General features: G+C 45.3%; 1 protein-coding gene across 1 annotated transcript in view; it reads right to left on the bottom strand.

The window, feature by feature from the left end:
• Positions 1-12,209, bottom strand: part of LOC110392447 (store-operated calcium entry regulator STIMATE-like) — a 31,320-nt gene extending 19,111 nt beyond the window's left edge. Inside the window, exons 1-3 of the mRNA XM_021384687.1 lie at positions 11,999-12,209; positions 2,298-2,346; positions 1,637-1,732 (exon numbers count right to left, since the gene is read on the bottom strand). Coding sequence (XP_021240362.1) covers positions 1,637-1,732; positions 2,298-2,346; positions 11,999-12,107 — 254 coding nt within the window. The 5' untranslated portion in view covers positions 12,108-12,209. The remainder of the gene's footprint in view (positions 1-1,636; positions 1,733-2,297; positions 2,347-11,998) is intronic.

Below are 14,795 nucleotides of genomic sequence, written 5' to 3'. Positions count from 1 at the left end.
TTAGAAGAAAAACCAAAGTTTCAGAGGAGCATAACTAAACAGATTTAATGGCTTTAAGTTGCACCAGGGGAGGTTCAGTTGGATATTAGGAAAAATTTCTTCTCAGAAAGAGTGGTGAGGCATGGGAACAGGCTGCCCAGGGAGGTGGTGGAGTCACCATCCCTGGAGGTGTTCAGCAAAAGAGTAGATATGGGACTGAGGGATATGGTTTAGTGGACATGGTGGTGATGGGTTGGCAGTTGGATTAGATGATCTCAGTGGTCTTTCCAACTTTAACAATTCTAAACATTTTCAGAATCTTATACAAGAAAACTGAATCTTGTTGGACACCACAGATGCTCCACAGAAAAGGCTAAAAGTCACTTTCATAGAGCACCTTTAAAATGCTCCTATGAGTAGGGAAACAGAGCAAGAGGCAGAAGAATCTGGGAGAGGCAACAAGCCCTGGCCCAACAGCAGGCACTCTGGGGTCCCTGAAGGCCTCCAGTCTGGGGTTTCTGCTGCAGGTCCAGCAGCAGAATCCATCCCGATCAGGAGATTTGGGCCTGATGAGTTTGCTCTGCAGCTTTGGAGGTTTAAATCTCACTGGAAAGAGTGAGGGAAGCAGAAGACCTGAAGGAACCTTGCTGGGACTGCAAGGTTCCACCTCTAATCCAGGGCTTGGTATTTTAATCAACTTCAGAGAAAAATCTCTCATACTAAGTTTTTTTTGGGCCAGTTTTGTGTTATTGGAATCTCATAGCGCAACAATAGGCCAAGTACTTCTACAGTATGAAGACACCACCAAGCACAGAGCTACAGGAACAAATGTTTCCTTTTCCAGAGTTTGAAATTGCTTCTGAATAAAGATGTTGAAAATAACAATCTGCTTTTGATAGCCACTTTAAAAAAAGGCATTAGGATTTCCAATTTCCAAAGGCTCAAACTAGCTTCTTAGTGTTTCCAGAGCACTCCCAATATAAACAGGGGACTCTGGTAGTTTATACTGGGCAGGATGCACAGTGTAGGAGTGTCAGAGCCCAAGGACAGGGTTTCACAGCTCTAAGCTGACCAGTTCAGGATTGAAGGCAGGCAGACCAGCTAAGCATATTAGGAGAAACTGAAGGGCACAGCATAAGCATAAATGGGGCTGTTTTCAAACATCATCGGTTTAAAAGCAATCATGAATCATTTTAGAGGTTGTATTTAGTCCCAGCCAAACTTGTGGCTGTTTAAAGAAGCACACTGAAGTGCAGCAGTCTAACATAAACAAAGGAGATGGGCCAGGAAGTTTTAAGTAGCATTTTGGAGCACATAGGGAATACGCAAAATCAACCTTACCCAATTCTGAAACTGGACTTATAGCTGCAAATTGTCTGGTCTCGAGTAAAGATACATTTCTGTTGTATTCCAAGTCTAATTTAAATAGCCCCAAAATAGGACAACATGAATGCACAGGGAAGGTAAAACTGAAGATCCAAGAAAAATGTCCTTACGTTGGATAAAGGCCTTCATCCACACTGAGCAAAGCATACTTCTCTAGTATCCATCTAGTACTTTAAATGGCCATATATGGTGGAAACCAAATGTTTTCCAGTTGGTTTCCTCCCTCTTTTTCAAGATGCAGGGTGTGAATGGAAGCGCCTTTGGTACTTACAGAGAGCAAGGGTCCTTCCCAGTGAGATCAGACAGAAAAATATTGGCAAAGTGGATGACGATGGCACCTATTGCTTGCTTGGAGGTATCATAAAGCCTGGAAAGAACAAAGCCGAGATCAGTTTCCTAGAGCATCAGGAGAGGTCAGGCAAGCAGAGGCTGGGCACAGGCCTGCTTTCCTCCAACAGGCATTTCTGATACCCAAGAAGGGAATTCCATTAATTTCCAAATTACTTTAGAGGAAGAACCGAAGTCAGGAGACAGAGGCTTTTCTTCACTAACATCAGCAAGCCAGCCTGACCATACATACAATCCACAGGATCACCCAACCCATCAGATGTAACTATCTGTTTAATTGAATTTCAGACCAAAACTTGCCCTGGTCTGAGAGACAGCCCATGTGCAGCTGTGTCAGCAGATCTGAGAGGACCATAACCTCTTTCACCTATAGTGAAAACAAGCTTTCTTGGAGGAGCTAGGGAGGGAATTTTATTTCCAGGGAGTACCAGCTGCTTTAGAAGTTTGCCTTGGGAAGTAGCAGAAGGGCATTTTATTTAAAGACTAAATACCAACAGAATAGCCACAAAGCCATGAAGATTGCTAGCAGAAGAAATAATATTAGAGGTACATGGGCTTTTCAACATCTAACTTTAAAATCTCACCATATCCTCCAGGGACGCCTCTCTTCTTTTGGTTCCTTACATCGTTTTACTGCAAAGAAAATTAGAGAGATTATGTTAACCAGCAGAGCTGAACAGACATGTATTTCCATACCTTGTCAAGTGGCCAGAGGGAGGCTGGGGAGGGTTCATCACTATCTGCCTTCCTGGCAAATCAAAATTACGGTAGCGATAATCAAACTGTATGACCCAATAGTCCATCAAGATTTTGGATTCCAGAAGCACAATAAAGCCATCTCCTCCTTGCAGCTCACAGAACCAGAAGCCAGGAAGTACCCCTAGCATAAAGGTGCAAGGGCCAAACTGCAAACAGGTAAGGCTCCAAGCTCATGCCAACAAATGGAGACACTATTAAAACTGATTTATTACACAATGTTTTGGATGTCCACTGGCTGTGTCTGGGATGTGGTTTCAGTACCATCAACCATGAGACTCGAAGAGATATTTGAATACTTTAAGTCTCTCTGCATATAGATTAGTTCCCTCCTCACAGCCCCCCAGGTCCTCCATTCCAGGACCCTCCAGTGCTGCCTATCACTAAGTAGAAACTGTGATAACACTAAGTTTGCTTTTTGTTTTTAAACTCTGCTCTGCTCACAGTGGTCTGAGCATTGCAGAAGCATCTCCAAGGGTCCCAGGTTGCTTGTTCTACAGAATTAATGTTCTCTCTGGATTCAGCCAGCTTTTATATGTCTAAATAGGAACTTTTCCATTAGCAGCTCCTAGTGCTATACCACATGCAGAGTTGTTTTGACTGCTTTGCTGTCAATCCAGCTAGGAACTCATTTTACGAAGCACCACCTACCAGGCCAACTCTTCTTCCTTTAAACCTAAGATATCAATGCTCTGTAACAAGGAGACCTGGGAGGGATTTTCCCACTATATATTTTTTCCAACCTAATTAATAAAAGGGCATTCAGTAGCATCATTTTGCTTTGTGAAATGGCTGCTAGCATCTACACCTAGGTCTAGAGGCTCTGCAGTTACAGCTGCTGCCTCAAAATCCCATGTAAATGGGGAACTGATCTGTCACAATTAGTTCCTAAAACGCTACTAGCTTGAACAGGATTCAGAGTTAAAAATACAAAGCTGTGACTTTTTTTGGAGGCAGAAAGAAACCAATTCAGTGCACCCTCTACTCCTGACTCTCCATCCTAGGACACGAGCACAGCAGCTGCTTGGTGGTGCCATCTAGCAGAACCTAGAGCCTGAAAGCTACAGAACACACAAGTATGAATCAATTTATAACCTCCCTAGAGAAGCTATCTCAAGGGTATGTATTATAAGCATGAATTACTAAGCCCTTCAACACCTCCCAGATTTGCCCAATAATGAGCAGGTCATTGTGATGAGTGCTCTAAGAGTAAACATGCTGCTGAAGCCCAAACAGACCGCCAGCTATCTACTTTATCATCACCAAGTCTTCACTCTTGGAGCTCTGTAGCTTACTCCGTGACTTCAGAAGTCAAACACCAGAACAGATGCACACATTTGGTATCCAGTGCTAGAGTATACTCCTCCATAGACACATTAACTGAAAGATTGACCAACAGAGCAACAAGATCACTAAGGGCTGAGAAGAAAAAGTTACCACACTAGGTGGAAACAGCTATTTCCAAATGAACTGCTCTTTTCTATCTTGCATCTAGATGGTAATTAAATGATGCTTCGAGTGAGTCTCACTGTACTTGAGCACTCAACCTGCCAACTGTAGCCCAACCATCTGCCCCAAGAAACAGTTCTGGGCTGCTTTCCCTGGGAAATTCCTGCCTGGTCCAGCCTGAAAAGATCTAGGAATTCCCCTGCTTGGAGCCTCAATGAAATGGAACTTTGTACCTCTTACTGGCACAATGACAAAGTGACACATGAAGAAATATGTCCTTCAGCTCTAGGACTTCAGGCACATCCAAGCACAAGTATTTGCATTTCACTTTTCCACCAAAGTAAACAAACTAACAAAGCTGAGGGGCCAGAATTCTTTAAGCTGGAACTAACAAACTTGAGGCAAAGAGTACTGTGCCACAGAGAAGCTGTTAAAGGGCGCTACAGGCCACCAAGCTGACCACCAGCCCAACTACAAAATCATCAGGGATGATTTTTACTGTTGTCCTAATGAGAAGTGACATATATGTATCCATAGCCACTCAGGCTAGAAATACAGTAATTCAGTGTGATAAGACGACAAGTAAGAGGTAAGAAGTTAATGGTGTGGTGCCTTGTTGAACATGGCTTGTCATGCCTCATTAGATTTAAGAGAGTTATCTGAGCCTGTAATTATCAGAGACAGTAAAACTGTTGTATTAAAGATAAAGCTAGTATTATAGAGAAATAATTAACTACTTAATAGGGCATTAACCGTGCAGAGCTGCATCAGGCTGTCTCTGAATTAAGCCAGAAAGCCAGCCAAGAGCACTGAAGCTTGAACAGGCAGCAGAGTAGTTCAGTGGCCATGACCCAGAGTCTAAGGGTGATTTTAAATCCATGTAAAAAATGGCTCCAGGTCTCTGAAACCTCAAGGAGCTGATAAAGTTCCTTTCCCCCAAGTATCCCTGCAGAGGCTTTGAGTCAGTGCATGCATAGATCCCTAGGTGGCTACTCAAGGTTGGCTGGCTTGGGGAAGGGCTGAAGTCTCTTTTTTGCTCTTCTCAAAGCACATCTCCATTCACTGAGGCCACTCAGTTTTCCATCAGATGTAGGCATGGGTTTGCAACTATCGCTCTGGCAAATCTTAATAGTGGATTGATGTATTATAGGAGAAGTTGTGCATGCTCATGCATGGAAATGCAAACAAAAAAATTGTGATCTGAATTTTAGCACCTGTAACCAATTAAAATCATTTAGTGCAGGAGGCCAGGCTGCACCAGGCTCTGAACATTCTGAAATTGCTCAGATACAGATGTCCCTGTTCACTGTAGAGGAGTTGGACTAGGTGTCTTTCTAGCATCCCTTCCAACTCAAATGATTCTATGACTCTAGGTGCACAAGACAGAAGGGAGAGGATCCCCAACCAACTGAAGGCAATACTAAACAAAGAACTCCTCATGCTCACAGCTAAAGATCCTTGCGATAGACCTGAAGGGAGGAAGATGGAGACTGCTTGCCCGGGCTCTTCCTATGTGACTTATCCCTTTGCTGATAGGTATTTCAACCACATCCCTAATGATGTCACATAAGTTTCAATTAAATATGAAAGCGAGAGGATGTCAACTGTGGAACAGTTCACTGGAGAAACATTTCTTTCAGAAAGGCTTCAAGGACAGTCCTCTAGAACAAGAAGAACCCTCATAAAGCCCTAACTAACTCTGAAGATACTCCAAGGAACTCAGCCACGCTGCAGCAGAGTTTAGACCATATGGTCTAAAATATCTCAGGAAAAAGTTAGACAGGTAGGAAAAGAAGAGTTAGGAAAAGAGGATCCACATCTATCCCATTAAAGAGATAAAGTAATTGAGGTGACAGCCTGAATTGGTGTCCTTACAAGTTAACACTCTCTACTACTTGGCTCCAGTTACAGCAGACAAAAAGCCCTGAAGTCCAGCAAAAGGGAAGGAAGATGAACAGCAACATGAGAGAAATGCCTTTTGCCTATGGCCAAGAAAGATCAAGGCAGGAAACAAAATACTCCCAGACCCTTCCTCTTCAGTTAAGACAATGAAGATCACAGACACTTTAAATTCCCTGAGGATCTCCAGGCTAGGATGAAGTTGGCCATCTGAGTGGAAATCCATGAGATGTAAAAAAAAAAAAAATCCATCTGGGAGAAGAGTATTTAGTTATAGCTCTGCAAGGAGTCAGAAAACAAGAAGGTAAGAGCTCAGCAAGATCCATCTCTCCTCTCTTTTAATTTTTTTTCCCCAAATATTTTTGTTTTGCAGAGTAATAGAAGGTGGAAATTTGTGGTGTTTTCTTGATGCAGTGCAATGGGAACAGCTTGGTCTGCCCTAGATATATATAGCTCCTTGAAGTTATGGGACTGCAGTGGTACTGCCCTACAGCCTACTTTTGTTTTAAGTAGTTTCCCAGTTATAACTGATGCAGACTTGCACAGCTCCAGATTCTCTCCCATTGTTCCTCACACCTTGCCCATGCAGCGGAGCAATCCCTTATGCAGCATCTTCTCTACATCCCCATTGACCCGCACTGCATTTAGACAACAATCAATGCAGATATACATCTGCCATTACCCCTCATGGAAATAAACCCGATTTAGGCAGAATTAGCTGGAGTAGCAGCAAAACAGATCAGCAAAACAGACTCCTAAGTAAAATATCCATAAAACCAAAGGGGAAACTTATTTCCCCAGTAGAAATCCCCTACCATGAAACCAGGAAGCTTGCTTTTGCGACAGCATCACGTCACCTGATTTCTGGCATTGCAGAAGAGGATTCAGAGCTACTGTACTACAGAGGAAATGCTCTCCCTCTGCCATCCTCCACTTTATTTATAGGTAGTAGGGTCTCCACATTTCAACCTGTTTTGCAGGACACACCCTTTCTCCAGCGCTTTTTCCAAGCCTGAGACAGGAAAAAGCCAACATACAGGATGCAGAGACCAAAGCTATGGAGGCTGCACTATTTTTAGCATGAGCTTGCAGCTACTCAGACTGAAGACACAATGGAAGGAAGCAGCAGCCACTGTTCACAGACAGCAGCCAACATGCTGCCAGCAAGATAAGTGCTTGAGGTAGAAAAGCTCAGAACACTTACCCACCACTCAACACAGAGCAGCACTCAGCAGCAGAAGATCTATCACTGGTTTGAGAAGGAGGATCCTACCAATCTGTATTCTGTCTCTTGTCTTTATTATGCATTTGGTGCTTCCTTCCCAAGCACTGTTGTACCAAGGCTTCAAGAATGTGCATACCTTTAACAAAACAGGCTAAATACTTTGTACACAACAAAGGGCAAATATGCTGTGGATTATCTCTGGATCTGAAAGACATGAGGCAGCAGGGAAATAAAACTGGTACCAGCCCCTACTGAACATATCTGGATATTGCCAGGCTGCTCTACAGCAACTTCTGGGGGAAAAAAAGTTTCTCCTGGCATAGAGTGCCCTGAATTGCAAGAGAAACATGCATTAATAGCATGTTCAGGCACTCAAAGTCCTGCAGAAGCAATGGACTTATGCAAACCCTCCAAATCCTGGAATCTCCAGTATGTGGCACTGTGCAGATCAGTGCAAATAGACCTTACAAAAAAGGAACAATTCCACTGCTTCCAAAACAAAAGGACTTGAGCATCTTTCCTCCCCAAGATCCCACCTAACAGCTACTACTCTTCCCTTTTCTGTGCAGTTGTAATGTTGTTTAGCCCATCAACTTCCATTCCTCATCCAAATCCAGTTACCAGCAAGCCTACTGCAGGACAAGCTCTGAAACTCACAGAGCAACAGCATCAGCCCATCATCCTCTCTGCTCTGCTGGAGCACCCCACTAGCAGGGAGCATGAATTGCCCAGGTAAAGGTCATGCAGTACTCAGTTTCAAGTTGCACCTCATGCAAGACATGAGTAGTACACTCATTATTTCTGCATGGATTTTTATGGCTGTCATTAGAGCATGGGTGTCCAATCTTTTGGCTTGCTTGCGCCACACTGAGTGAAGAGGAAATGTCTTGGGTCACATATAAGACATACAGTATAGTCAATATACATAAATAACAAAGCTTCTATTATCATATTTTCATTAAAACAAAAAAGCAACAAAAACTAAACTAGTGGGTTGGACACATACATATTAGAGCCTTCAAGTGGCATAAACCGCTTTGTGATGAAACCATTAGTTGCACGCACATATTAAGAACAGGCTCCATTTACCAGGAGGTCTTTGAAGAGACCTGGACCAGGCTGTAGCTGAAATGCTGTTCTAGCTCTGCCTGGGAGAGGCAGCAGAGGCTCTACACACAAAGCATCCCCAGATTCCAGGTCAGTGCCTGGAAATATACACTTTAAACATGGGAATGCTTTGAATCTTAAGACCAATATATGACGTAATTAAGAGAACACCTAACAAGTGAAGTTATGCAACTGAGATTTTTTTTTTGAACTTGAAGTTTGTCAGTTCTCCCACAAATGCCAAAAAATAAACCAACTGGAAATTTAAGACTCCTCCCTAAAGCTTTACATTCTCTACCCTTTGAAACGACAAATTTCCCTGTAAACTTTCTTGCAGAGTTAAGAACCACCTGTAATATCAATCATCCACCAGATGCAGCAGAACCTGTCCAACAACGCACAAGGTGCTTCACATCCCTTGTGTTACATGCAACTTCAGGCAGCTCTGGTTTGCATGCTTGTTTCTCAGCCTACCCAACCCATTTGCTCCTTTAGCAAGCAGGATCCTCCTCAACTTCTATTTCTCCCAATCACCATTTAGCACACAGTTTTCACCACTTGGTTTAGCTGTTCAGAAGGTGACTTCCAAGGAGAGGTCCACAGAATCAACAACACAAATTCAAAAGCTCAGTAAAAAGCTGTGCTTTGCTTAATGAAGCACATTAAATGCCACATGGTCCTTCTAGCTTACGAAGCACAACATGAGTTTTCAAGCTCAGCCAGTTTTCACATGTATTGAAGCAGAAGAAAAAGAGTTAGGAGTCCTGCCACACATAAGCTTCTTGCTTAACCTACAAACCTACATGCAGATCTGGACTACCACAGTCACAGCCCTGTGCTTCGCACCTCTTCCAGGCTGTAAACCTCTGTGGTTTTATTTTTCCCCACAAGAGGGGGTGGTAAAGTTCCCATTTCAGTTTAATGAATCAAACACAGTCACATGTTCATGTTAGAGGAAGCAAAGCCAGCAGAGCATCCCAGGCATGGTAGTGTAGTGCTCTCATGTCCTGGACATAAGGGTGCACAGATCCACTGATCTCTCATTTAGTTCTTCCCTTTCCTGACATACATGCGCACTTCCACCCACTTTCTCAAGAGATACTCAGTGTAAGGGCTGGAACACCACACAAGAAGCATGTAAGATAGTTCTGAAGCACAGAAACAGTGCAGCAATCCAAAGCACATACAACAAATAATTTGAATTTTGCACTAGGGCAGAATCGTTCTGAGTTTAGTGCTATCCCTTCCACCCATCCCTCAGTATAAGGAAAGTCAAACCCTTTGACATAGAGGATGGCGAGACACTGGCATAGGCTGCCCCAAGAAGCTGTGGATGTCCCATGCTTGGAGGTGACCAAGGCCAGGTTGGATGAGGCCCTGGGCAGCCCGATCTGGTGGGTGACAACCCTTCCCAGGGCAGGGGGTTGGAACTGAATGATCTTTGGCATCCCTTCCAACTTAAGCCATTTTATGATTTTTCCAAGAACCTCCTCCCTCCACAACTGAGAGCTACTGTTTGTCTTTATGGTCAAGCTCCTATTCCACAGTCCTACCTCAGGACCAGAACCACAAAACACTGCTCTAGCACAAGTGCTACTAAATCTCATTCAAGTGCTCAGAAGGCTGCTTAGAAAGCCTCAGGAAGAGAGGAAACTGGAAGTATTCTTAGATGACTCCCCAGATCTGTTTCACTTGTGCCCCATTTAAACTAAAAATAAAGACGTGACTAAGATATCTAGGCAAGACCTCTATCTCCTATCTCTTTCTAAGGTTTTTGGTGTCCAAGTGACAAGTTTGGGCAATCCCCACATGACATGTAGCAACTGCAAAATCCACTCAAAAGCTAAGCATTGACAACTACTTCAGATGGGATTGCTCAATTATTCACATCACAACCTCCCCAATGGCAAGTTCCTGCCCGGGAAATTAGATTGCCAATCACAGCTGCAAAAGGCACTGCTGCCTCTTTTTTCAAGTGTTCATGTCTTAATTCTCTTAGCAAGAGTCCTTCCAGCCCAAGTGCCTCCAAAGCCACAGTAAGCAGCTGGGAAGGATTACAACCAATTCTCATTTGATTACTAAATCAGAGCAAGCCCTGGACAGCACTGCAAATGGGTTTGACTACAACCTTAAAGACAGGATAGAGTAGTTCAGAGTATTTTTAAGTTCCAAGGAATACTTTCCACCCTGCTTTAATAGTGGTGATACTAGTTGTAGAATGGCTTAGTTTTATAGGTACATTAAAGACCATCCAGTTCCAACCCCCTGCCATGGACAGGGATGCCAGCCACCAGATCAGGCTGCCCAGGATCCCATCCAACCTGGCCTTGAAACCTTTGAAGGATGGAGCATCCACAGCTTCTCTGGCCAACCCGTGCCAGTGCCTGAACACCTTCCAAATAAAGAATTTCTTCCTAACATCTAGCCTAAATTTCCCCTTTCCATTTAAAGCCATTCCCTGTTGTTCTATCACTATCAGGCCATGCAAAAAGTTGCTCCCCCTCCTGCTTACAAGCTCCCTTTAAGTACAATTACAGTTACAGTGGGCTGAGAGGGTGCATACAGACAGTCCCAACAGAAAACCTGAAAGCGTGCAAATGGGGCATAGATAGGGAACAACTGATGTGAATTAGGCGCAGCCAGGGGACAAGCTGTGATCAAGAGCCTAGGGCTGGAAACTTATTCACATTTGGGGGAGCTAGCTTCAATCACTGAGCAGATTCACAAGGAAACCACTTAAGAACAGCTTTTGGATTTTTTCCTAATTAACCAAGAGGATGCTCATGTCCTAGGACATAAAGAGCAGCTGAGGTCCCTGTTCTTACTGTTAACGTTCAGTGAAATACAGGTCTTGAAGTGTTGCAATTTCATTCCTCCCACTGGGAAAAGCTATTAGCTATCACAGGAAGAACTTGTTGCAGCTTTCACAAACGGACTGGCACTAAGCACTGGAGTACAGACAGCACAGAGATTCAAGATCTGTGGCTCCTCAACTCAACTTGAAGCTTTAGTTACTGTCACAGCAGGTTTTTAAAACAAGGAAAACAGATTGAGGCCGGTTTTAGATCACTTCACCCCAAGGAGAAGCACCCGCAGTGCTCCAAGTGCAACACAGCACCAGTGATTTTCTCAGGTCTTCCAGCATCAGTGCCCCCGCCTCTTCTCACTGCTTTCTCTCATTACCACCCCTCCCCAGCAAGCAGCACTCAGCCCGAAAACTTCGCAGTTTAAGGGAAAGTTAAGCAAAACAACATGACAATGCAAGTTGAGGAGCTGTTATTCTAACCAAGCAGCGTTGTACCTGATGCCCATCCTATTTTTGTCACATTCTTCCCGCTTACACCGTTGGCTTCCATCCTTCATTAAAATTTTCTAAGCCACTGAGCTCGCACATCAGAGCCGCGGCTCCTCATTACCATCAGATAAAGGCTCGGAACAACAGTTTTACGAGCGAGCATCTGGAGCCCTAACTGCCGGGTGCGAGCTGCTGCCATCCCTTCTCCAACCCTACAGGTTTGGAGGAAAAACGTCATAAAATAAAAGCGACACGAAGCTCTGAGCAGCGCCGGCAAACGGGCTGCGATACCTAACAGAAAGCGCGATCTATAATCATAGCATCGCAGAATGGTTTGCGTTAGAAGGGGCTTTCACTTCTAACCCCCCTAGCTGCAGCCTAACAGGGTAAATTGCCCGAAACCCCGCGCAGCCTGGCCTCGAGCTCCTCCAGGGACGGAGCATCCACAACTTCTCCGGGTAGCCTGCTTCTCCAGTGCCCCGCCGCTCTCCGAGTAAAGAGCTTCCCCCAACACCTCCCCCAAAGAACAGCCCCGGAGGTACCGCGGTACTCACTCATCAGCACGCTGAAGGTGCACAGTGCCAGCAATGCCTGCAGCAGCACTCCGAAGGGATCCAGCAGCGCTCCGCTGCCGCAGCCGTGAGTCGGACGGGACGCGGCCATGACCGGCCGGAGCGGAGCGGAGAGAGAAATGGGACGAGGCCGCCCCGCTGCCTACAAAGGCATCTCCGGGCCCCCGCCCCCGCTGCCGGCAGCCACACCCGGGGGTGGGGTGGGATGGGATGGGATGAGGAGGGGCGCGGGTGAGCGTGGGAGTGGCGATGGGCAGGGGCACGGATACGGGAATGGGCGTAAGGATGGAGATGGGCATAGGGATTGGTACTGGCGTAGTGATGAGCATGAATGTGGGTGTGGACTTAGGGTTGGGCATGGGATGGGCTTGACGGGGGGTGGGTTTCAGTAGAGGTTGTGGTGGAGGGGACTTGGGGTCTTGGCAGGCTATAGAGCGCTGGGATGGGGAAGGTGGGCAGATGTTCCAGTGGAGACTGAGGTGCCAGGTTTTGGGGGTTCCACTGGGGCTTGGGGTGCCAGGATAGGGAATATGGATTGAGGTCCTTGGGGGAGGGGGCTTAGGGTACTGCGGTGGAGAGGATAATTGGGCATCCCAGTGGGAATTGTAGTGCTGGGCTGTGGAAGTCCTGGTAGGGTTTAGGGTGCTGGGATGGGGAATTTGGACGTGGGTCCCAGTGGGGTCTGGGGTGCCAGGTTGAGGGGTTCCCGGTGCAGTTTGAGAGGCTAGGATGGGATGAGTTGGTTGGAGAATGTTGTTAGGGATCAGGGCGCCTGGCTGAGGGAAGTCCTGGTAGGGTTTGGGGTGCCAGGATAGGGAGGGGGTGTGGGTATCCCTTTGGGAATTGAACTGCTAGGTTGGGGGGTCCTGGTGAAGTTTGTGGTGCAGCTATGGGGAGTTTGGGCTGGGGTCCCAGTGGGGTTTGGGGGTGCTGGGCTGGGGGGTTCTGTTGGGGATGGGAACTGCCAAACTGGGGGCATGCCAAGGGCTTGATGTGCAGGGATGGGGAAAGTGAATGAGGGTCCTGATAGGTTTGGGGGTACAAGGATGGAAAGGACTTGGAGCACCCTTGAAGACTTTTGGGTGCCAAATCAGGGAGGAAGGTGGGGGTCCCAGGAGGAATTAGGGGGGATTCTATCTGTGGCAGGATGATCTGATACACTGCAGGGTCTACTGATGGGGTCAATATCTTAAACTGCTGCTTCAGACTTGCTTCTCTGCCTACAATAGTTCCCCTCCCCCCCCTACAGTAGCCTCCTCCCCTGAGGGCAGGTTTCATTTTCTCTTTCTTTTTGGTACATTCAAGTCATCTTCAGAGAACACTGAGGTCACGTGCCTGAGTTTTCCTCTGTGACTTCATGACATAGGAACTTGCATGTAGCTACAAAACCAAGCGGGCTGCAAATGTCATCATATCACATGACTTCCAGCAATAGCCTTAAAATCAATGGTAAACATTACAAGACACTAAAGAAAATCATGGGAACTGCTCCTCATTTGCGTCAACACATCCCTTGGTATCAATGTGATTAAATAGCTCCTGCCAGGAATAGTCCCTCCTTTTTTCAAGGGTGAACCAAACTGGACTAGCAGATGCTCAAGTCACCAGCTTTAATCATGATTTAATCACGGGTTCAATCAGCAAGCTGGAAGTTTGATCTTGCTAAGTCATTTTTAGCTGATTTCATGTGTGCAACATAGTTTCATAAAAAGGTTAATTCCCCTTGGTTGGTAAATCTGTTTGCGTCTTGCAATCTGTTGCCTTTATATTAAATTCTAAATGAAATATTAAAGCCAGCTGAACACCTTGCTAGCATCTATTAAGCAATATGTATCTTAGCACAGATTTACTTTGGCTCTAACATTTTACTTTTTCTTAAATCTCCTCGGCTGCTTTTAAAGAACCATTTCCAAGAACCGGTCGCTGGATGACAATTTTTCACCTGGGAATTGCCTCAGGCTCTATTTGCACAAGTATTGCACAACAATTGGAGAACACACACACAAACACAAGACATTTGAACTAGATGGATATTTCTTAAAATTTCATTTTCTATGGATATTCTGCAAATTATTCATCAAAGACGGTATTTGGGATGCATCAGTGGATTGTGTGTGTATGTACGAGGGAAGGTTTTCCCAAGGCTCCCTCTCACCAGTTGTGCATCTTGCACTCCTGCCAGCCAGTAGCGGTGGTTTCTCCCTGCTGCTCCACTCAGCAATGGAAAGTTCTCTGAAGCCTTATTTTCAAATGCTGAAACTTTTACAAGAGAGCCCAGTATGTGCGAAAACTCACAGGCTATAAAAGAGATAAAGAGAAAAATCCTGATTTCACTCTTTCCTGCCCCTCATTACACAGAGAGGTAGCAATCCCTTAGTGGCTATTTGTACTCGACGCTTCACTGTGAAACCACAGCCTTGGCTTACCAAAAGCATGATTTGCACTTCAAAATACTTGAATTTTCTGAACCTGTGCAAACAGCCCTTAAGGCTTGGCTGTGCCGGTGGTAGAGTCTGTAGGTTCTGGCTCCTAAATTCTGTTATATTATTTTCTCAACTAAGATGTCCCACAGCTGTCTCCATACCTTTTGTCCCCCAAAGATTTCTATCTCTCTGCAGAGGTGAAGAGGTGCAGGATCCCATTTACACCTAGAGAGAAGGGCAAGGGCAAGGGCAAGGGCAGAGCAGAAAAGGAAAGGAAAGGAAAGGAAAGGAAAGGAAAGGAAAGGAAAGGAAAGGAAAGGAAAGGAAAGGAAAGGAAAGGAAAGGAAAGGAAAGGA

This window comes from Numida meleagris, chromosome 1 (assembly GCF_002078875.1).
Source record: "Numida meleagris isolate 19003 breed g44 Domestic line chromosome 1, NumMel1.0, whole genome shotgun sequence".
Lineage (NCBI taxonomy): Eukaryota > Metazoa > Chordata > Aves > Galliformes > Numididae > Numida > Numida meleagris.
Note: the sequence above shows the minus strand (reverse complement) of the source record. Positions and strands in the feature narration are given on the sequence as shown.